The sequence below is a fragment of the Callionymus lyra genome, chromosome 17 (assembly GCF_982586985.1).
Source record: "Callionymus lyra chromosome 17, fCalLyr1.hap1.1, whole genome shotgun sequence".
In the NCBI taxonomy this organism is placed as follows: Eukaryota; Metazoa; Chordata; class Actinopteri; order Syngnathiformes; family Callionymidae; genus Callionymus; species Callionymus lyra.
The window spans coordinates 23,012,474-23,037,112 of record NC_141834.1 but is presented as its reverse complement, the minus strand read 5'-3'; the positions used below and the strand labels follow the sequence as shown (position 1 = coordinate 23,037,112).

At 41.7% G+C, this 24,639-nt stretch overlaps 2 protein-coding genes across 3 annotated transcripts in view; one reads left to right on the top strand and one right to left on the bottom strand.

Moving 5' to 3' along the window:
* Window positions 1-20,326: 20,326 nt before the first annotated feature.
* On the top strand, window positions 20,327-23,236 carry cmc1 (C-x(9)-C motif containing 1). Its single transcript, XM_087778953.1, has 4 exons — window positions 20,327-20,442; window positions 21,455-21,547; window positions 22,885-22,975; window positions 23,046-23,236. The coding sequence occupies exons 1-4, from the start codon at window positions 20,424-20,426 to the stop codon at window positions 23,164-23,166; spliced, it is 324 nt and encodes a 107-aa protein (XP_087635079.1). The 5' UTR covers window positions 20,327-20,423; the 3' UTR covers window positions 23,167-23,236.
* A 1,397-nt stretch (window positions 23,237-24,633) lies between these two features.
* azi2 (5-azacytidine induced 2) overlaps window positions 24,634-24,639 on the bottom strand; it is a 14,506-nt gene continuing 14,500 nt past the window's right edge. For both annotated transcript variants that reach the window (XM_087813223.1, XM_087813224.1), the window contains exon 8: window positions 24,634-24,639. This exon is cut by the window's right edge and continues 1,089 nt beyond it. The gene's annotated coding sequence lies outside the window, so the exon portion shown is untranslated.

Below are 24,639 nucleotides of genomic sequence, written 5' to 3'. Positions count from 1 at the left end.
GACTCCTCCATGACTCCTTTACGACTCCTTCATGACTCCTCCACGACTCCTTCATGACTCCTCCATGACTCCTTTACGACTCCTTCATGACTCCTCCATGACTCCTTTACGACTCCTTTATGACTCCTCCATGACTCCTTTATGACTCCTCCACGACTCCTCCACGACTCTTCCAAGACTCCTCGATAACTCCTTCATGACTCATTTACGACTCCTCCACGACTCCTTCATGACTCTTTTATGACTCCTCCATGACTCCTTTACGACTCCTTCATGACTCCTCCACGACTCCTTCATGACTCCTCCATGACTCCTTTACGACTCCTCCACGACTCCTTCATGACTCCTTCATGACTCCTCGATAACTCCTTCATGACTCCTTCATGACTCCTTCATGACTCCTTCATGACTCCTTCATGACTCCTCGATAACTCCTTCATGACTCCTTCATGACTCCTTTATGACTCCTTCATGACTTCTTCATGACTCCTTCATGACTCCTTCATGACTCCTCCACGACTCCTTCATGACTCCTTCATGACTCCTTTATTACTCCTTCACGACTCCTCCACGGCTCCTTCATGACTCCTTCATGACTACTCGATAACTCCTTCATGACTCCTTCATGACTCCTTCATGACTCCTCGATAACTCCTTCATGACTCCTTCATGACTCCTTCATGACTCCTTCATGACCCCTTCATGACTCCTCGATAACTCCTTCATGACTCCTTCATGACTCCTTCATGACTCCTTCATGACTCCTTCATGACTCCTTCATGACACCTTCATGACTCCTTCATGACTCCTCCATGACTCCTTCATGACTCCTCCATGACTCCTCCATGACTCCTCGATAACTCCTTCATGACTCCTTCATGACTCCTTCATAACTCCTTCATGACTCCTTTATGACTCCTTCATGACTCCTTCATAACTCCTTCATGACTCCTCGATAACTCCTTTATGACTCCTTCATGACTCCTTCATAACTCCTTCATGACTCCTTTATGACTCCTTCATGACTCCTTCATAACTCCTTCATGACTCCTTCATGACTCCTTCATGACTCCTTCATAACTCCTTCATGACTCCTCGATAACTCCTTCATGACTCCTTCATGACTCCTTCATAACTCCTTCATGACTCCTTAATGACTCCTTCATAACTCCTTCATGACTCCTTCATGACTCCTTCATGACTCCTTCATAACTCCTTCATAACTCCTTCATGACTCCTTCATGACTCCTTCATGACTCCTTCATGACTCCTCCATGACTCCTCCATGACTCCTTCATAACTCCTTCATGACTCCTTCATGACTCCTTCATGACTCCTTCATGACTCCTCCATGACTCCTTCATGACTCCTTCATGACTCCTTCATGACTCCTTCATGACTCCTCCATGACTCCTTCATGACTCCTTCATGACTCCTTCATGACTCCTCCATGACTCCTTCATGACTCCTCGATAACTCCTTCATGACTCCTTCATGACTCCTTCATGACTCCTTCATGACTCCTCCATGACTCCTCCATGACTCCTTCATGACTCCTTCATGACTCCTCCACGACTCCTTCATGACTCCTTCATGACTCTTTCATGACTCCTCCATGACTCCTTCATGACTCCTTCATGACTCCTTCATGACTCCTCCATGACTCCTTCATGACTCCTTCATGACTCCTCCATGACTCCTTCATGACTCCTCCATGACTCCTTCATGACTCCTCCATGACTCCTTCATGACTCCTTCATGACCCCTTCATGACTCCTTCATGACTCCTTCAGGACTCCTTCATGACTCCTTCATGACTCCTTCATGACTCCTTCATGACTCCTTTATGACTCCTTCATGACTCCTTCATAACTCCTTCATAACTCCTTCATGACTCCTTCATGACTCCTTCATGACTCCTTCATAACTCCTTCATGACTCCTTCATGACTCCTTCATGACTCCTTCATTACTCCTCCATGACTCCTTCATAACTCCTTCATGACTCCTTCATGACTCCTTCATGACTCCTTCATGACTCCTCCATGACTCCTTCATGACTCCTTCATGACTCCTTCATAACTCCTTCATGACTCCTTCATGACTCCTTCATGACTCCTCCATGACTCCTCCATGACTCCTCCATGACTCCTTCATAACTCCTTCATGACTCCTTCATGACTCCTTCATGACTCCTTCATGACTCCTCCATGACTCCTTCATGACTCCTTCATGACTCCTTCATGACTCCTTCATGACTCCTTCATGACTCCTCCATGACTCCTTCATGACTCCTTCATGACTCCTTCATGACTCCTCCATGACTCCTTCATGACTCCTCGATAACTCCTTCATGACTCCTTCATGACTCCTTCATGACTCCTTCATGACTCCTCCATGACTCCTCCATGACTCCTTCATGACTCCTTCATGACTCCTCCACGACTCCTTCATGACTCCTTCATGACTCTTTCATGACTCCTCCATGACTCCTTCATGACTCCTTCATGACTCCTTCATGACTCCTCCATGACTCCTTCATGACTCCTTCATGACTCCTCCATGACTCCTTCATGACTCCTCCATGACTCCTTCATGACTCCTCCATGACTCCTTCATGACTCCTTCATGACTCCTTCATGACCCCTTCATGACTCCTTCATGACTCCTTCAGGACTCCTTCATGACTCCTTCATGACTCCTTCATGACTCCTTCATGACTCCTTTATGACTCCTTCATGACTCCTTCATAACTCCTTCATAACTCCTTCATGACTCCTTCATGACTCCTTCATGACTCCTTCATAACTCCTTCATGACTCCTTCATGACTCCTTCATGACTCCTTCATTACTCCTCCATGACTCCTTCATAACTCCTTCATGACTCCTTCATGACTCCTTCATGACTCCTTCATGACTCCTCCATGACTCCTTCATGACTCCTTCATGACTCCTTCATAACTCCTTCATGACTCCTTCATGACTCCTTCATGACTCCTCCATGACTCCTTCATGACTCCTTCATGACTCCTTCATGACCCCTTCATGACTCCTTCATGACTCCTTCATGACTCCTTCATGACTCCTTCATGACTCCTTCATGACTCCTTCATGACTCCTCGATAACTCCTTCATGACTCGTTCATGACTCCTTCATGACTCCTCGATAACTCCTTCATGACTCCTTCATGACTCCTTCATGACTCCTTCATGACTCCTTCATGACTCCTCGATAACTCCTTCATGACTCCTTCATGACTCCTTCATGACTCCTTCATGACTCCTCCATGAACTCCTCCATGACTCCTTTATGACTCCTTCATGACTCCTCCATGACTCCTTCATGACTCCTTCATGACTCCTCCATGAACTCCTCCATGACTCCTCCATGACTCCTTCATGACTCCTCCATGACTCCTCCATGAACTCCTCCATGACTCCTCCATGAACTCCTCCATGACTCCTCCATGACTCCTTCATGACACCTCCATGAACTCCTACATGAACTCCTTCATGACTCCTTCATGACTCCTTCATGACCCCTTCATGACTCCTTCATGACTCCTTCATGACTCCTTCATGACTCCTCGATAACTCCTTCATGACTCCTTCATGACTCCTTCATGACTCCTTCATGACTCCTCGATAACTCCTTCATGACTCCTTCATGACTCCTTCATGACTCCTTCATGACTCCTTCATGACTCCTCCATGACTCCTTCATGACTCCTTCATGACTCCTTCATGACTCCTTCATGACTCCTTCATGACTCCTTCATGACTCCTCGATAACTCCTTCATGACTCCTTCATGACTCCTTCATGACTCCTCGATAACTCCTTCATGACTCCTTCATGACTCCTTCATGACTCCTTCATGACTCCTTCATGACTCCTCGATAACTCCTTCATGACTCCTTCATGACTCCTTCATGACTCCTTCATGACTCCTCCATGAACTCCTCCATGACTCCTTTATGACTCCTTCATGACTCCTCCATGACTCCTTCATGACTCCTTCATGACTCCTCCATGAACTCCTCCATGACTCCTCCATGACTCCTTCATGACTCCTCCATGACTCCTCCATGAACTCCTCCATGACTCCTCCATGAACTCCTCCATGACTCCTCCATGACTCCTTCATGACACCTCCATGAACTCCTACATGAACTCCTTCATGACTCCTTCATGACTCCTTCATGACTCCTTCATGACTCCTTCATGACTCCTTCATGACTCCTTCATGACTCCTTCATGACTCCTCGATAACTCCTTCATGACTCCTTCATGACTCCTTCATGACTCCTTCATGACTCCTCGATAACTCCTTCATGACTCCTTCATGACTCCTTCATGACTCCTTCATGACTCCTCCATGACTCCTTCATAACTCCTTCATGACTCCTTCATGACTCCTTCATGACTCCTTCATGACTCCTCCATGACTCCTTCATGACTCCTTCATGACTCCTTCATGACTCCTTCATGACTCCTTCATGACTCCTTCATGACTCCTTCATAACTCCTTCATGACTCCTCCATGACTCCTTCATGACTCCTTCATGACTCCTTCATAACTCCTTCATAACTCCTTCATGACTCCTTCATGACTCCTTCATGACTCCTTCATGACTCCTTCATGACTCCTTCATAACTCCTTCATGACTCCTTCATGACTCCTTCATGACTCCTTCATGACTCCTCCATGACTCCTTCATAACTCCTTCATGACTCCTTCATGACTCCTTCATGACTCCTTCATGACTCCTCCATGACTCCTTCATGACTCCTTCATGACTCCTTCATGACTCCTTCATGACTCCTTCATGACTCCTTCATGACTCCTTCATAACTCCTTCATGACTCCTCCATGACTCCTTCATGACTCCTTCATGACTCCTTCATGACTCCTCCATGACTCCTTCATGACTCCTTCATGACTCCTTCATGACTCCTTCATGACTCCTTCATGACTCCTTCATAACTCCTTCATGACTCCTTCATGACTCCTCCATGACTCCTTCATGACTCCTTCATGACTCCTTCATAACTCCTCCACGACTCTTGAATCTTGAATTTATTTTAATCTCTCTTTGTTATAATTGATCAAATATCTTATTTCTTATCAATACAAACAGTTTTTTTATTGAATTTTTATCATGATTTATATTTTAAATGTATTTCTTCATGTTTCTGCTTCAGTACTTTTCTGTTTTCTTTTTACAAAATAATATTTCAATAACAATAAATCCTGTATATATTATATATATATTATATTTAATGTATATTTTCGTTTCATTCACAGTGTTTTATTTCTCCTGAACAACAACATCCACTAAATCAACACACATTCTCACGAGAGTAACACAAACACTATAGTGTGTTATTGTCTCACCAACACAACGACTCAGCTGTTCTCGCGCCGCTTTTCTCGCTGTATATTTTAGCGCCTGTTGCCGCGTGACGCCGCGTCTCACCAGCGCTCAATAATCATCTGATCCGCGGAGACGTTTTAATGTCATTTAACTTAAGACGCACAAACACCTGCTCATCCTTTAATGACGCGCCAATGGCTACGCTTTAAATCTCTGCTCCAACCCTCGGAGGAAACTGTTGCTGGTTTAGTTCAGATGAAGGAGCGTCAAGTAATATACACGTCAGTACTTTTCACTGTATTTACTTTAAGTACTTTAGTATTTAAGTACTTTAAGTACTTTAAGTACTTTAAGTACTGGAGTACTTTAAGTACTTTAAGTACTTTAAGTACTTTAAGTACTGGAGTACTTTAAGTACTTTAAGTACTTTAAGTACTTTAAGTAATTTAAGTACTTTAAGAAGTACTCCAGGCACACGTGTCTCCTCACAGCAGGAAGGTTGATGGTTCACTTCCAGGTCGGGGCGACTCCTCGTGTTGTGAGGGTTTACTCCGGACACTCCGGTTTCCTCCCACAGTCCAACAACATACAGAGGTTGATTGAGAACTTGAGGGGAATTGTCTGTAGGTATGAGTGTGTGTGTGAATGGTTGTCTGTCTTTGTGTGTCCTGAGACATACTGGCCTCCTGTCCAGGGTGTCCCCTGCCTCTCGCCCTATGATACTGGGATAGACTCCAGTCCCCCTGCGACCCCCAGAATGGAATCTGGTTCAGAAAATGAATGTATTCCAGGGACTCCTCCATGAACTCCTCCATGAACTCCTCCACGACTCCTTCACGACTCCTCCACGACTCCTCCATGACTCCTCCACGACTCCTTCACGACTCCTCCACGACTCCTTCACGACTCCTCCACGACTCCTTCATGACTCCTCCACGACTCCTCCACGACTCCTCCACGACTCCTTCATGACTCCTTCATGAATCCTTCATGACTCCTCCATGACTCCTCCACGACTCCTTCACGACCCCTTCACGACTCCTCCACGACTCCTCCACGACTCCTTCATGACTCCTTCATGACTCCTCCACGACTCCTCCACGACTCCTTCATGACTCCTTCATGACTCCTCCACGACTCCTCCACGACTCCTCCACGACTCCTCCACGACTCCTCCATGACTCCACGACTCCTTTATGACTCCTGCACGACTCCTCCACGACTCCTTCACGACTCCTCCACGACTCCTCCATGACTCCTCCATGACTCCTCCATGACTCCTCCACGACTCCTTTATGACTCCTCCACGACTCATCGACGACTCCTTCACGACTCCTTCACGACTCCTCCACGACTCCTTCACGACTCCTCCACGACTCCTCCACGACTCATCGACGACTCCTTCATGACTCCTTCACGACTCCTCCACGACTCATCGACGACTCCTTCATGACTCCTCCACGACTCCTTCACGACTCCTTCACGACTCCTCCACGACTCATCGACGACTCCTTCACGACTCCTTCACGACTCCTCCACGACTCATCGACGACTCCTTTACGACTCCTCCACGACTCCTTTATGACTCCTCCACGACTCCTTCACGACTCCTTCACGACTCCTTCACGACTCCTCCACGACTCATCGACGACTCCTTCACGACTCCTTCATGACTCCTCCACGATTCCTCCACGACTCCTTCATGACTCCTCCACGACTCCTCCACGACTCCTTTATGACTCATCGACGACTCCTTCACGACTCCTTCATGACTCCTCCACGACTCCTCCACGACTCCTTTATGACTCATCGACGACTCCTTCACGACTCCTTCATGACTCCTCCACGACTCCTCCACGACTCCTTCACGACTCCTCCACGACTCCTTCACGACTCCTCCACGACTCCTCCTCAAAGAATTGAACCGACAAAAGAAGTTTTTATTTAAATGTTCATAAATCAGGAGAAATAAAGAGATTTTTATTGAAAAACATTTTCAGCAACAAAGGAAAAAATATTACATTAGATTTCGATTTTAACAATTGAAATTGAAAAAGTCCATCTTTGTGTGCGTGTTCTTTTGTCACACACACACACACACACACACACACACACACCCACACACACACCCACACACACAAACACACAAACACTCACACGTGACTTCATAGAAAACTTTGCTTTCATCCATCAGAAGCATAAAAAAAGCGATCGATCCGGAGCTTCTTCTCCTTCTTCACTCTTTTCTCCGTCATAATGGAAAGTCTCGGTGGTTCTTCAATCCATTCTTCATTTGCAGTAATTATAGATGGAGAGGCAAGAAGCTTCTTCTGTGCTCGCCCGTCTCCTCCGGCGCGTCTTATTAGAACGGGTTTGAAAGGCGCCGCAGCATGTGGCGTCCTCTGACCGCCATCTTTTTGTTGCTATTAACGAGCGGCGCCACGAGGCCCGAGCTTTTCAACAGGTACAAACTTTTCCTCGTGGATAATTAACTGCATTCAGACGCCAAGAAGATGATATTCTGAGGAAGAAAGAAAAGACAAGATGTTCTCTTTTGGGTGTATTTCTGTATCCAACTCTATTCAAATCCTTCTCTCGCAGCAGGACCACCTCAGGTGACGGACGGAGGTCCCGGGTCGCTCCGAGGTCCAGGGCGTGAATGGAAGGTGAGCCGAGGAGGCCCCGGGACGCCCCCTGAAGAAGACCTTCTCTTGTGGTCGGGGCAGAAGGCGGCGTCGCAGGGAAAAGTAATTTTCTTCTTCTGTGGATCTGGTCCTGCTGCACTCGACTCATAATGACGGAGGAGCTTCAGGCTTTGTGCTCGAAGCTCTTCACTCTCAGAGAGAAGGTTCATGTATTAACATTTGCTCTTGATACTGATGCAGGTCTGGATGGATGGATGGATGGATGGATGGATGGATGGATGGATGGATGGATGGATGGATGGATGGATGGATGGATGGATGGATGGATGGATGGATGGATGGATGGATGGATGGATGGATGGATGGATGGATGGATGGATGGATGGATGGATGGATGGATGGATGGATGGATGGATGGATGGATGGATGGATGGATGGATGGATGGATGGATGGATGGATGGATGGATGGATGGATGGATGGACAGATAAACAAATGGATGGATGGATGGACAGATAAATAAATGGATGGATGGACAGATAAACAAATAGATGGATGGATGGACAGATAAACAAATGGATGGATGGATGGACAGATAAATAAATGGATGGATGGACAGATAAATAAATGGATGGATGGATGGATGGACAGATAAATAAATGGATGGATGGATGGACAGATAAATAAATGGATGGATGGATGGACAGATAAATAAATGGATGGATGGATGGAAAGATAAATAAATGGATGGATGGACAGATAAATAAATGGATGGATGGATGGACAGATAAATAAATGGATGGATGGATGGACAGATAAATAAATGGATGGATGGATGGATAGATACATGGATGGATGGATGGAAAGATAAATAAATGGATGGATGGACAGATAAATAAATGGATGGATGGACAGATAAATAAATGGATGGATGGACAGATAAATAAATGGATGGATGGATGGAAAGATAAATAAATGGATGGATGGACAGATAAACAAATGGATGGATGGACAGATAAATAAATGGATGGATGGACAGATAAATAAATGGATGGATGGACAGATAAATAAATGGATGGACAGATAAATAAATGGATGGATGGATGGACAGATAAATAAATGGATGGATGGATGGAAAGATAAATAAATGGATGGATGGATGGACAGATAAATAAATGGATGGATGGATGGATAGATACATGGATGGATGGATGGAAAGATAAATAAATGGATGGATGGACAGATAAATAAATGGATGGATGGATGGACAGATAAATAAATGGATGGATGGATGGAAAGATAAATAAATGGATGGATGGATGGACAGATAAATAAATGGATGGATGGACAGATAAATAAATGGATGGATGGATGGACAGATAAATAAATGGATGGATGGACAGATAAATAAATGGATGGATGGATGGACAGATAAATAAATGGATGGATGGACAGATAAATAAATGGATGGATGGATGGACAGATAAATAAATGGATGGATGGACAGATAAATAAATGGATGGATGGATGGACAGATAAATAAATGGATGGATGGATGGAAAGATAAATAAATGGATGGATGGATGGACAGATAAATAAATGGATGGATGGATGGATAGATACATGGATGGATGGATGGAAAGATAAATAAATGGATGGATGGACAGATAAATAAATGGATGGATGGATGGACAGATAAATAAATGGATGGATGGACAGATAAATAAATGGATGGATGGACAGATAAATAAATGGATGGATGGATGGACAGATAAATAAATGGATGGATGGACAGATAAATAAATGGATGGATGGATGGAAAGATAAATAAATGGATGGATGGACAGATAAATAAATGGATGGATGGACAGATAAATAAATGGATGGATGGATGGAAAGATAAATAAATGGATGGATGGACAGATAAATAAATGGATGGATGGATGGACAGATAAATAAATGGATGGATGGACAGATAAATAAATGGATGGATGGATGGACAGATAAATAAATGGATGGATGGATGGACAGATAAATAAATGGATGGATGGACAGATAAATAAATGGATGGATGGACAGATAAATAAATGGATGGATGGATGGACAGATAAATAAATGGATGGATGGATGGAAAGATAAATAAATGGATGGATGGATGGACAGATAAATAAATGGATGGATGGACAGATAAATAAATGGATGGATGGACAGATAAATAAATGGATGGATGGATGGACAGATAAATAAATGGATGGATGGATGGAAAGATAAATAAATGGATGTTTACTAAACATTCAGGATCTTGAAGGATGAACAACATGTTCAGATGTTTCTTCACCAGAAGAAAAACGTCTGTGAATCTCTGAAGGTTTTTCTTCTCTCAACATTAAACCACTTGATTGACAGATCTCAAAGTCTTGTATTTGATTGACATACAGGATGTCACTCCAGCCGCTGATGTATTTGAGACACGGATCTAATAATCCTCGTTTTCGCTGCTCGTCCAGAATCTTCCGCTTGATTGATCCTAATGTTATTTTAATTAAAAAGCTGGTGTCAAAGGCTTTAGTCGTCCTGAGAAGCGGCTGCAGATTGTGTCTCAGTGGCAGTCGAGTCGCTTGCTTGAGAGGAAATGCATCCTGACATGTCTCGCCTGTGCCAACCTCGACACTCACGGGGACTCCAGCAACACAACTCTGCTGCACCAGTAACACAATCAGCTGCACCAGCAACACAACTCTGCTGCACCAGTAACACAACTCTGTAAGTAAATCCATTTTTAACGTTTAATCCCAAGTGTTTTAGTAACTGATATAGCTTGATTTTTTTACCCTGAGACAACACAAGGGATACCACAAACCCATTTGTTTTCGGGTATTGGGGTCACCTTGACCCTGAGGTAACACAAGGGTTATGCATCACCCTCTGGTACTCTGCTGCAACAACATACACTCAGACAGTTTAGGTTCATCAAGTATCAGTAACAGTCAGTAACTGTCAGTAACTCTCAGTAACTGTCAGTAACTGTCGGTAACTGAGTAACAGTCAGTAACAGTCAGTAACTGTCAGTAACTGAGTAACAGTCAGTAACAGTCAGTAACTGTCAGTAACGGTCAGTAACGGTCAGTACCGGTCAGTAACAGTCAGTAACTGTCAGTAACTGTCAGTAACGGTCAGTACCGGTCAGTAACTGTCAGTTACAGTCAGTAACTGTCAGTAACTGTCAGTAACGGTCAGTACCGGTCAGTAACAGTCAGTAACTGTCAGTAACTGTCAGTAACGGTCAGTACCGGTCAGTAACTGTCAGTTACAGTCAGTAACTGTCAGTAACGGTCAGTAACGGTCAGTACCGGTCAGTAACTGTCAGTAACAGTCAGTAACTGTCAGTAACGGTCAGTAACGGTCAGTAACGGCCAGTAACAGTCAGTAACTGTCAGTAACTGTAAGTAACGGTCAGTACCAGTAAGTAACAGTCAGTAACAGTCAGTTACAGTCAGTAACTGTCAGTAACGGTCAGTAACGGTCAGTAACAGTAAGTAACAGTCAGTAACTGTCAGTAACGGTCAGTAACGGTCAATAACGGCCAGTAACAGTCAGTAACTATAAGTAACGGTCAGTACCGGTAAGTAACAGTCAGTAACAGTCAGTAACAGTCAGTAACTGTCAGTAACGGTCAGTAACGGTCAGTAACTGTCAGTAACAGTCAGTAACAGTCAGTAACTGTCAGTAACTGTCAGTAATGGTCAGTAACTGTCAGTAACAGTCAGTAACGGTCAGTAACGGTCAGTAACTGTCAGTAACAGTCAGTAACAGTCAGTAACTGTCAGTAACAGTCAGTAACAGTCAGTAACAGTCAGTAACAGTCAGTAACAGTCAGTAACTGTCAGTAACAGTCAGTAACAGTCAGTAACAGTCAGTAACAGTCAGTAACAGTCAGTAACTGTCAGTAACAGTCAGTAACTGTCAGTAACAGTCAGTAACAGTCAATAACAGTCAGTAACAGTCAGTAACTGTCAGTAACAGTCAGTAACAGTCAGTAACAGTCAGTAACAGTCAGTAACTGTCAGTAACAGTCAGTAACAGTCAATAACAGTCAGTAACTGTCAGTAACAGTCAGTAACAGTCAGTAACAGTCAATAACAGTCAGTAACTGTCAGTAACAGTCAGTAACTGTCAGTAACTGTCAGTAACAGTCAGTAACAGTCAGTAACTGTCAGTAACAGTCAATAACAGTCAGTAACTGTCAGTAACAGTCAGTAACTGTCAGTAACTGTCAGTAACGGTCAGTAACTGTCAGTAACAGTCAGTAACGGTCAGTAACGGTCAGTAACTGTCAGTAACAGTCAGTAACAGTCAGTAACTGTCAGTAACAGTCAGTAACTGTCAGTAACAGTCAGTAACTGTCAGTAACAGTCAGTAACAGTCAGTAACTGTCAGTAACAGTCAGTAACAGTCAGTAACAGTCAGTAACTGTCAGTAACTGTCAGCTAACGTTGATGTTGAACGAGTGCTATCACTGGCAGTGAGAGAAGAACGTGGACCTCCAGAGGTGACCCGTGAAGCTGCCCCACAGCAGAGGTCTGCTCCAGGTTTTGTAATCCTTCAACCTCACCAGTGGATTATCGAGCGTCCATCGACCCTGAAGAGGCTCCCGTGGTTCGGCTCAAACTCAAGTCTCACCTCCGCCACCCATCTGCCGCCCGGACGCCTTGAAGGTCAGCGAGACGGTAAAATCAAGTCACCGCGAGAAGGTCCAGCTCGATGGCTGGTCACGTGCTTCTCCTGGACTCTGTGGAGGAACCTCGGTCGGGCGGCTGGTGGACAGTTGGACGAGCTGGTGCTCAGCCCAGAGCACTGAGCCGTGTGGTAAGAGGGTTTAACTCTGCTAACCTCCTTCTGCCAGGTTCAAGAGACCTGCTGAGTTCATGTTGGAGTGTGAGTCTCTGCCATGTCAGTCAGCAGGACGGCGAGTCTGTGGAGCAGATTCTCCAGCATCTCTGAGCCACGTACGCTAAAGATGTTCTTCATCATCGGTGGAAATCTGTCTCGTTTTGTTGTTGGATCTTCTTCAGAGGTCCAGAGAAGACTGTGTCTCTCAGGCTTTTAACCAGGTTTAACCATCTCACAAATACACATCTGCTTATTTAACATAATAATAATAACAACAAATTATTGGATTTAAAAGTACTTTTTTAGACACTCAAAGTCAACGTTAAGGTACATTTAAACACAATATAAACTCCTAAATGAATGATTGTAATTTATATATATATATATATATATATATATATATATATATATATATATATATATATATATATATATATATATATATATATATATATATATATATATATATATATATATATATATATATAGTTTGTCATTCAGTTCTTTATGCAATACCATCTGGTCCTCTGCTGCAACTGAACTTAACACATGCAGGTATTTAAATATGAAGTATATTCTTGCAGTTTCCAATGTTGTATCATCAGTGTGTGAGTGTGTTGTTGTGATGTGTGACTCTATTGTATCATCAGTGTGTCTGTGTTGTTGTGATGTGTGACTCTATTGTATCATCAGTGTGTCTGTGTTGTTGTGATGTGTAACTCTATTGTATCATCAGTGTGTGTGTGTTGTTGTGTTGTGTGACTCTATTGTATCATCAGTGTGTGTGTGTTGTTGTGTTGTGTGACTCTATTGTATCATCAGTGTGTGTGTGTTGTTGAGATGTGTGACTCTATTGTATCATCAGTGTGTGAGTGTTGTTGTCATGTGTGACTCTATTGTGTCATCAGTGTGTGTGTGTTGTTGTGTTGTGTGACTCTATTGTGTCATCAGTGTGTGTGTGTGTTGTTGAGATGTGTGACTCTATTGTATCATCAGTGTGTGTGTGTTGTTGTGATGTGTGACTCTATTGTATCATCAGTGTGTGTGTTGTTGTGATGTGTAACTCTATTGTATCATCAGTGTGTGTGTGTTGTTGTGATGTGTGACTCTATTGTATCATCAGTGTGTGTGTTGTTGTGATGTGTGACTCTATTGTATCATCAGTGTGTGTCTGTTGTTGTGATGTGTGACTCTATTGCATCATCAGTGTGTGTGTGTTGTTGTGATGTGTGACTCTATTGTATCATTAGTGTGTGTGTTGTTGTGTTGTGTGACTCTATTGTATCATCAGTGTGTGTGTGTTGTTGTGTTGTGTCACTCTATTGTATCATCAGTGTGTGTGTGTTGTTGAGATGTGTGACTCTATTGTATCATCAGTGTGTGAGTGTTGTTGTGTTGTGTGACTCTATTGTGTCATCAGTGTGTGTGTGTTGTTGAGATGTGTGACTCTATTGTATCATCAGTGTGTGAGTGTTGTTGTGTTGTGTGACTCTATTGTGTCATCAGTGTGTGTGTGTGTTGTTGAGATGTGTGACTCTATTGTATCATCAGTGTGTGTGTGTTGTTGTGATGTGTGACTCTATTGTATCATCAGTGTGTGTGTTGTTGTTGTGATGTGTAACTCTATTGTATCATCAGTGTGTGTGTGTTGTTGTGATGTGTGACTCTATTGTATCATCAGTGTGTGTGTTGTTGTTGTGATGTGTGACTCTATTGTATCATCAGTGTGTGTCTGTTGTTGTGATGTGTGACTCTATTGCATCATCAGTGTGTGTGTGTTGTTGTGATGTGTGACTCTATTGTATCATTAGTGTGTGTGTTGTTGTGATGTGTGACTCTATTGTATCATCCGTGTGTGTGTGTTGTTGTGATATGTGACTCTATTGTATCATCAGTGTGTGTGTGTGTGTGTTGTTGTGATGTGTGACTCTATTGTATCATCAGTGTGTGTGTTGTTGTGATGTGTGACTCTATTGTATCATCAGTGTGTGTGTTGTTGTTGTGATGTGTAACTCTATTGTATCATCAGTGTGTGTGTTGTTGTGATGTGTGACTCTATTGTATCATCAGTGTGTGTGTTGTTGTTGTGATGTGTGACTCTATTGTATCATCAGTGTGTGTGTGTGTGTGTTGTTGTGATGTGTGACTCTATTGTTAATCAGTGTGTGTGTTGTTGTTGTGATGTGTAACTCTATTGTATCATCAGAGTGTGTGTGTTGTTGTGATGTGTGACTCTATTGTATCATCAGTGTGTGTGTTTGTTGTGATGTGTGACTCTATTGTATCGTCAGTGTGTGTGTTTGTTGTGATGTGTGACTCTATTGTATCATCAGTGTGTGTGTTGTTGTGATGTGTGACTCTATTGTATCATCAGTGTGTGTGTTGTTGTGATGTGTGACTCTATTGTATCATCAGTGTGTGTGTGTGTTGTGATGTGTGACTCTATTGTATCATCAGTGTGTGTGTGTTGTTGTGATGTGTGACTCTATTGTATCATCAGTGTGTGTGTTGTTGTTGTGATGTGTGACTCTATTGCATCATCAGTGTGTGTGTGTTGTTGTGATGTGTGACTCTATTGTATCATTAGTGTGTGTGTTGTTGTGTTGTGTGACTCTATTGTATCATCAGTGTGTGTGTGTTGTTGTGTTGTGTGACTCTATTGTATCATCAGTGTGTGTGTGTTGTTGAGATGTGTGACTCTATTGTATCATCAGTGTGTGAGTGTTGTTGTGTTGTGTGACTCTATTGTGTCATCAGTGTGTGTGTGTTGTTGAGATGTGTGACTCTATTGTATCATCAGTGTGTGAGTGTTGTTGTGTTGTGTGACTCTATTGTGTCATCAGTGTGTGTGTGTGTTGTTGAGATGTGTGACTCTATTGTATCATCAGTGTGTGTGTGTTGTTGTGATGTGTGACTCTATTGTATCATCAGTGTGTGTGTTGTTGTTGTGATGTGTAACTCTATTGTATCATCAGTGTGTGTGTGTTGTTGTGATGTGTGACTCTATTGTATCATCAGTGTGTGTGTTGTTGTTGTGATGTGTGACTCTATTGTATCATCAGTGTGTGTCTGTTGTTGTGATGTGTGACTCTATTGCATCATCAGTGTGTGTGTGTTGTTGTGATGTGTGACTCTATTGTATCATTAGTGTGTGTGTTGTTGTGATGTGTGACTCTATTGTATCATCCGTGTGTGTGTGTTGTTGTGATATGTGACTCTATTGTATCATCAGTGTGTGTGTGTGTGTGTTGTTGTGATGTGTGACTCTATTGTATCATCAGTGTGTGTGTTGTTGTGATGTGTGACTCTATTGTATCATCAGTGTGTGTGTTGTTGTTGTGATGTGTAACTCTATTGTATCATCAGTGTGTGTGTTGTTGTGATGTGTGACTCTATTGTATCATCAGTGTGTGTGTTGTTGTTGTGATGTGTGACTCTATTGTATCATCAGTGCGTGTGTGTGTGTGTGTTGTTGTGATGTGTGACTCTATTGTTAATCAGTGTGTGTGTTGTTGTTGTGATGTGTAACTCTATTGTATCATCAGAGTGTGTGTGTTGTTGTGTTGTGTGACTCTATTGTATCATCAGTGTGTGTGTGTTGTTGTGTTGTGTGACTCTATTGTATCATCAGTGTGTGTGTGTTGTTGAGATGTGTGACTCTATTGTATCATCAGTGTGTGAGTGTTGTTGTGTTGTGTGACTCTATTGTGTCATCAGTGTGTGTGTGTTGTTGAGATGTGTGACTCTATTGTATCATCAGTGTGTGAGTGTTGTTGTGTTGTGTGACTCTATTGTGTCATCAGTGTGTGTGTGTGTTGTTGAGATGTGTGACTCTATTGTATCATCAGTGTGTGTGTGTTGTTGTGATGTGTGACTCTATTGTATCATCAGTGTGTGTGTTGTTGTTGTGATGTGTAACTCTATTGTATCATCAGTGTGTGTGTGTTGTTGTGATGTGTGACTCTATTGTATCATCAGTGTATGTGTTGTTGTTGTGATGTGTGACTCTATTGTATCATCAGTGTGTGTCTGTTGTTGTGATGTGTGACTCTATTGCATCATCAGTGTGTGTGTGTTGTTGTGATATGTGACTCTATTGTATCATCCGTGTGTGTGTGTTGTTGTGATATGTGACTCTATTGTATCATCAGTGTGTGTGTGTGTGTGTTGTTGTGATGTGTGACTCTATTGTATCATCAGTGTGTGTGTTGTTGTGATGTGTGACTCTATTGTATCATCAGTGTGTGTGTTGTTGTTGTGATGTGTAACTCTATTGTATCATCAGTGTGTGTGTTGTTGTGATGTGTGACTCTATTGTATCATCAGTGTGTGTGTTGTTGTTGTGATGTGTGACTCTATTGTATCATCAGTGTGTGTGTGTGTGTGTTGTTGTGATGTGTGACTCTATTGTTAATCAGTGTGTGTGTTGTTGTTGTGATGTGTAACTCTATTGTATCATCAGAGTGTGTGTGTTGTTGTGATGTGTGACTCTATTGTATCATCAGTGTGTGTGTTTGTTGTGATGTGTGACTCTATTGTATCATCAGTGTGTGTGTTTGTTGTGATGTGTGACTCTATTGTATCATCAGTGTGTGTGTTGTTGTGATGTGTGACTCTATTGTATCATCAGTGTGTGTGTTGTTGTGATGTGTGACTCTATTGTATCATCAGTGTGTGTGTGTTGTTGTGATGTGTGACTCTATTGTATCATCAGTGTGTGTGTTGTTGTTGTGATGTGTGACTCTATTGTATCATCAGTGTGTGTCTGTTGTTGTGATGTGTGACTCTATTGCATCATCAGTGTGTGTGTGTTGTTGTGATGTGTGACTCTATTGTATCATTAGTGTGTGTGTTGTTGTGATGTGTGACTCTATTGTATCATCCGTGTGTGTGTGTTGTTGTGATATGTGACTCTATTGTATCATCAGTGTGTGTGTGTGTGTGTTGTTGTGATGTGTGACTCTATTGTATCATCAGTGTGTGTGTTGTTGTGATGTGTGACTCTATTGTATCATCAGTGTGTGTGTTGTTGTTGTGATGTGTAACTCTATTGTATCATCAGTGTGTGTGTTGTTGTGATGTGTGACTCTATTGTATCATCAGTGTGTGTGTTGTTGTTGTGATGTGTGACTCTATTGTATCATCAGTGTGTGTGTGTGTGTGTTGTTGTGATGTGTGACTCTATTGTTAATCAGTGTGTGTGTTGTTGTTGTGATGTGTAACTCTATTGTATCATCAGAGTGTGTGTGTTGTTGTGATGTGTGACTCTATTGTATCATCAGTGTGTGTGTTTGTTGTGATGTGTGACTCTATTGTATCATCAGTGTGTGTGTTTGTTGTGATGTGTGACTCTATTGTATCATCAGTGTGTGTGTTGTTGTGATGTGTGACTCTATTGTATCATCAGTGTGTGTGTTGTTGTGATGTGTGACTCTATTGTATCATCAGTGTGTGTGTGTGTTGTGATGTGTGACTCTATTGTATCATCAGTGTGTGTGTGTTGTTGTGATGTGTGACTCTATTGTATCATCAGTGTGTGTGTTTGTTGTGATGTGTGACTCTATTGTATCATCGGTGTGTGTGTTTGTTGTGATGTGTGACTCTATTGTATCATCAGTGTGTGTGTTTGTTGTGATGTGTGACTCTATTGTATCATCAGTGTGTGTGTGTTGTTGTGATGTGTGACTCTATTGTATCATCAGTGTGTGTGTGTTGTTGTGATGTGTGACTCTATTGTATCATCAGTGTGTGTGTTTGTTGTGATGTGTGACTATATTGTATCATCAGTGTGTGTGTGTAAAAAACTCTCTTTTCATTGAAATTTTGACATTAGAAAATTATCTTAAGCTCCGCCCACTGAAAACACTTTGTTGTTCTGGAGATTAAATCTTGTTGACCATAACCACACCCACTCTGCTGTGATTGGTCAAGCATGGAGGTTTGTTACTGTGCGTCATTAATTGTATCTAACTCCAAAGGACTCGTTGTATAAACAAAGCGTGATTACAGCTGGAGGAGGAGTGAAGCCATTATTACATCATCATGGACTCTCGTAACCTCTCGTTCGTCCAGATTTCAGAGCAACTTTATAAAGTTACAAGTAAGTAAGTAAGTAATTAGTATTTATATAGCGCTTTTTTAGACCAGGGTCACAAAGCGCTTAAACAATAAAAAAAACAATATTCAATAAAATATATACAAAAAAGATCAAGATAACACTGAGACAAACACAGGTGTCCCAGAAAATCAGAATAGATCTGAAAGTAAGAACCAGAATTTTAAAATGATCCTGAAAGAAACTGGCAGCCAGTGAAGAGTTTGAAGGAGAAATGTGAGTTCTTCTACTAGAGCAGACAGTGAAGAGTTTGAAGGAGAAATGTGAGTTCTTCTACTAGAGCAGCCAGTGAAGAGTTTGAAGGAGAAATGTGAGTTCTTCTACTAGAGCAGCCAGTGAAGAGTTTGAAGGAGAAATGTGAGTTCTTCTACTAGAGCAGCCAGTGAAGAGTTTGAAGGAGAAATGTGAGTTCTTCTACTAGAGCAGCCAGTGAAGAGTTTGAAGGAGAAATGTGAGTTCTTCTACTAGAGCAGCCAGTGAAGAGTTTGAAGGGGAAATGTGAGTTATTCTACTAGAGCAGCCAGTGAAGAGTTTGAAGGAGAAATGTGAGTTCTTCTACTAGAGCAGCCAGTGAAGAGTTTGAAGGAGAAATGTGAGTTCTTCTACTAGAGCAGCCAGTGAAGAGTTTGAAGGAGAAATGTGAGTTCTTCTACTAGAGCAGCCAGTGAAGAGTTTGAAGGAGAAATGTGAGTTCTTCTACTAGAGCAGCCAGTGAAGAGTTTGAAGGAGAAATGTGAGTTCTTCTACTAGAGCAGCCAGTGAAGAGTTTGAAGGAGAAATGTGAGTTCTTCTACTAGAGCAGCCAGTGAAGAGTTTGAAGGAGAAATGTGAGTTCTTCTACTAGAGCGGCTCAGAATTCTGGCTGCAGAGTTTAGTATGAACTGCAGGCGAGAAGATCCTTCTGGTTTAGACATGAAAACAAACTGTTACAATAGTGTAAACGACACAAACACATAAGATCCAGATCATGTTCCGACAACATTTTCCTAAGTTTAGAGATTTTTCTCAGTTGAAGGAAACAGTCACTGGTCTAGTGAAGCGTAAAACCGGGTCATGAAGAGAAGCTTATTGCATCTTACACAAACTTGTATTAGGTTTAGTTATATTACATGTTATTTAAAAAAATAAAAAAAATAAAAACAAATTAAAATACTTTGTAAATAAGATGAACTAGCCCATAATGCGGCAAATTAAGAAAAATAATAATAATAATAATAATAATAATAATAATAATAATAATAATAATTAAAACAGTAGTACTCTTATTGTGAAAGGTTGTCGAGTGTTGTAATTCTTGCCTGTGACGTCGCGCCGGAAGTAGTTGAAGCCTCGGCGAGGTCACATTGGACTAGTTTTCTACATGTCCATGAGTTTTCTATTGCAGTAAAACAACAACCATGACAGAGACAAAGACAGGTTTGTGTCGAATCTTCTTTTATGATCGAACTGGAGTTTTAGTTTGATTTAACGGTCGAAGAAGCTGCGAGATCGTTTCCTGAAGCTAACATGCTAACATGCTAACAACACTGACGTCCAGCAGCAGCTGATTTAAAACAAGATAATGTTTGATAACGACATGTTGTTCATGTTCCCTGAAGCTAACATGCTAACAACACAACACTATCGTCCTTAAAACAAGATAATATGTTTGATAAACGACATGTTGTTCATGTTTCCTGAAGCTAACATGCTAACAACACTATAGTCCTTAAAACAAGATAATGTTTGATAAACGACATGTTGTTCATGTTCCCTGAAGCTAACATGCTAACAACACAACACAACACTATCGTCCTTAAAACAAGATAATATGTTTGATAAACGACATGTTGTTCATGTTTCCTGAAGCTAACATGCTAACAACACTATCGTCCTTAAAACAAGATAATGTTTGATAAACGACATGTTGTTCATGTTCCCTGAAGCTAACATGCTAACAACACAACACTATCGTCCTTAAAACAAGATAATGTTTGATAAACGACATGTTGTTCATGTTCCCTGAAGCTAACATGCTAACAACACAAAACTATCGTCCTTAAAACAAGATAATGTTTGGTAAACGACATGTTGTTCATGTTCCCTGAAGCTAACATGCTAACAACACAAAACTATAGTACTTAAAACAAGATAATATGTTTCATAAACGACATGTTTTTTCATGTTTCCTGAAGCTAACATGCTAACAACACAACGCTATCGTCCTTAAAACAAGATAATATGTTTGATAAACGACATGTTGTTCATGTTTCTTGAAGCTAACATGCTAACAACACAAAACTATAGTACTTAAAACAAGATAATATGTTTGATAAACGACATGTTTTTTCATGTTTCCTGAAGCTAACATGCTAACAACACAACACTATAGTCCTTAAAACAAGATAATATGTTTGATAAACGACATGTTGTTCATGTTTCACCACAGAGGAGATGCACCTGAGACACGTGGAGACAGACGTTCTCATCCCCAAGATGATGAGAGACAAGGCGCGGGTTCTGTGTGAAGAGAACGTAAAAGGTTTGTTATTTTATCATCATTTAATGTGTGTTTGTATGAGATCTGAGGATCAACTCTGAGCATGAAGTCATTATAATGACTACAGTTGATTCAAAAGCTGATTAAAAACGACCATTGAGTCATAATCGTGGTCGAAAATGATCATAAAATGTGAAAAAAATCTGTCAAACTTATTAACTTATAATCCTCTTTCATTTCCTGGTGGTCGAGCGTCGTGTTGTGCAAGCGAGTCGGCGTCTGACCAGGTCCTGGAGGACAGAAGTTGATTGAATTAGTCGCAGTCTTGTGCTTTCAAATTGGTTTTTGTGTCGACCGTGTTCATCTGCATCTGAAGACGCGCACGAGCGACTGTTGTTCGCTGCGAGTGAAGGAGGTCACGCCGGTAAAGATCGCTTAGAAGGTGAAGACAGGAAGTAGATCGCACCCCGTTTACGCCGAGGGTTCGAGGGTCAGAGTCTCCCCTCCTCGTGAGCGCATCACGATAGATTGACAGCTGTCACTCATGCTTGGAGGTGCAGCAACTAGACATGAAAACAAGCACATCAAAGACACAACTGGCATTTGAAGGAACAAAAACACAAACTTGACCTGGAGATCAACACAATGGGAACAGACGGATGTAAACAAACGCACACAGACAAGAAACTAAAACATGTCTGGAGACACAATACATGTACACAAAAATGCAACACATGCATGTGTAGACACACAAAGGTAAAAGTCAGACACACAAAGATGCAACACTTGCATGTGTAGACACACAAAGGTAAAAGTCAGACACAAAGATGCAACACATGCATCTCTAGAGACACACAAAGATAAAAGTCAGACACACAAAGATGCAACACATACATGTCTAGAGACACACAAAGATAAAAGTCAGACACACACAAAGATGCAACACATGCATGTGTAGACACACAAAGGTAAGTCAGACACACAAAGATGCAACACATGCATGTAGAGACACACAAAGACAAAAGTCAGACACACACAAAGATGCAACACATCCATGTAGAGACACACAAAGACAAAAGTCAGACACACACAAAGATGCAACACATGCATGTAGACACACAAAGACAGAGGAGAAAAATAAGAAACATTGTACACACGAGTTGCAGTGAACGCACACACACTCAGACGCACAACAACAACATCTTCTTCTTCTTTCTCTTTATTTCTCTTTGTTCTTGTTCTTATTTATTTATTTTTAATGAAAAATTGCTGTATTTTCTGTGGCTATTGGGGAAAAAACAATTTCCTGAAGGAGACCTTCTGAGGGTCGATAGAGTTCTAGCTAACCTTCCTAACACTAACAGCTCGTGTGTCTCCAGCCTTCAGCGTCTGCTGCAGAGACTCAGGCTTCCTGATGGTTGTCAAGTGTCGGCCGCAGAACTCGGCGCTGAAGGCCTGCTTGACCCAGCAGTGAGTTCTTCTCCGTCTCTTCTCGCCGTAACGAGGCGGGAATCAAACCCACAACCTTCCCTCTCCGCAGCTACACAGACCCCGCCTTCTTCGAGGAGTGCAAGAAGGAATACATCGCGGAGAAGCTGGAGTTCCAGAGGACGGGGGTCCCGGCCAAGAACCGGAGCGCCAAGCTGCAGACCAGCATGTGACGGAGGACTATTTGTGGACCATAAGTTGTGTATATATTCACTGATGCAAATACATGAAGACGACCTTGAAGCCAGAAGTGTCGTCGTTTATTCTCGTCCCTCATGTGATGTCATGTCATGTGACCCTGCGTCAGCTGATCGACTCAAAAACACCTTCAGCGTTGAAGACGTTTTCACGAGAAGATGAAGCGACAAGAAGTGTCTTCATCTTACTCTGTGTGTGTGTGTTGTGCGAGCGAGTACCGGCGCGCTACTGCCACCTGCTGGTCCATATCTTTCCATCATCAAAACATTAAAAGTAAAAAGACAAATTAACTCTATAGTTGAACACTGTGAGAGTCTGCGCTCTCAGAGTGCTTTTATAAAAACCACCATTTGTGGCTGTAAATCACTTTATTCGCTCGTGGGCGTTTTTGCAAAAATCGTATAAAAGTAATTTGAAGTGAAAATACTTGAAACATTGAAGTAATTGAAGTGTTTATTCCTTTTAGCTGCAAACATCTATGTCACAGCGTCGACCTGGACACGTTGAAATACTTCAGTCGCACAACATATGACTGAGTGGAAGTAACTATATATATATATATATATATATATATATATACACATACTGTCTCTTCATTCTTACAGGCTCCTCCTCCTTATTTTCTATTTGACTTGACGATCGAGCTGATCTCACCATAATATTCAATGTTTTCCCATAACATTTGCATATAAGTCCCAACTGTATCCTCTCGTCCTCAGTCATTGCTGGGATCCAGCAGGGTTTTATTATTCCTTTCTTTGTGTAGTTACTGTAGTTTTTTATGGTTTGTAGTTCAATAACGTGTTTAAAATAAAATAATTACATTTTTTTAAATTTACAATTAAAATGTTAATATTCATTGATTTTTGTGTTGCAAATTAACTTCCGGCCTCTAGATGGCAGCAGTCGTATCCTCCGCAGCTCAAGGAAGAATGATGACTGAGGACGAGAGGATACAGTGAGTCCAGCAGCTTTTAAAGCTGATGTTTGGACATATTTTGGTTTGAAAACAAATGAAAGCAGTGATGTCTGAGGACGAGAGGATACAGTGAGTCCAGCAGCTTTTAAAGCTGATGTTTGGACATATTTTGGTTTGAAAACAAATGAAAGCAGTGATGACTGAGGACGAGAGGATACAGTGAGTCCAGCAGCTTTTAAAGCTGATGTTTGAACACTCTAAATAACAATAAAAAGGAATACTTTTTTTTAATAAAAATAGACGAAAAGATACTATGTAAAAAAACAACATATGATTTGAACCCCCCCAAAAAATGTTAAATATATATATATAAAGAAAGAATACAAAGTCGTTGGATATTGATAAAGTCTGGTGAAATAAGTATTGATATGTATCGATGTATTCGTTCTCACACCTGTGTTAGTGTAGTTTCTCGTCGACACCTAAAGTGACGCGACGTCGACAAACTCGAGGCTCAAACATCTTCAGG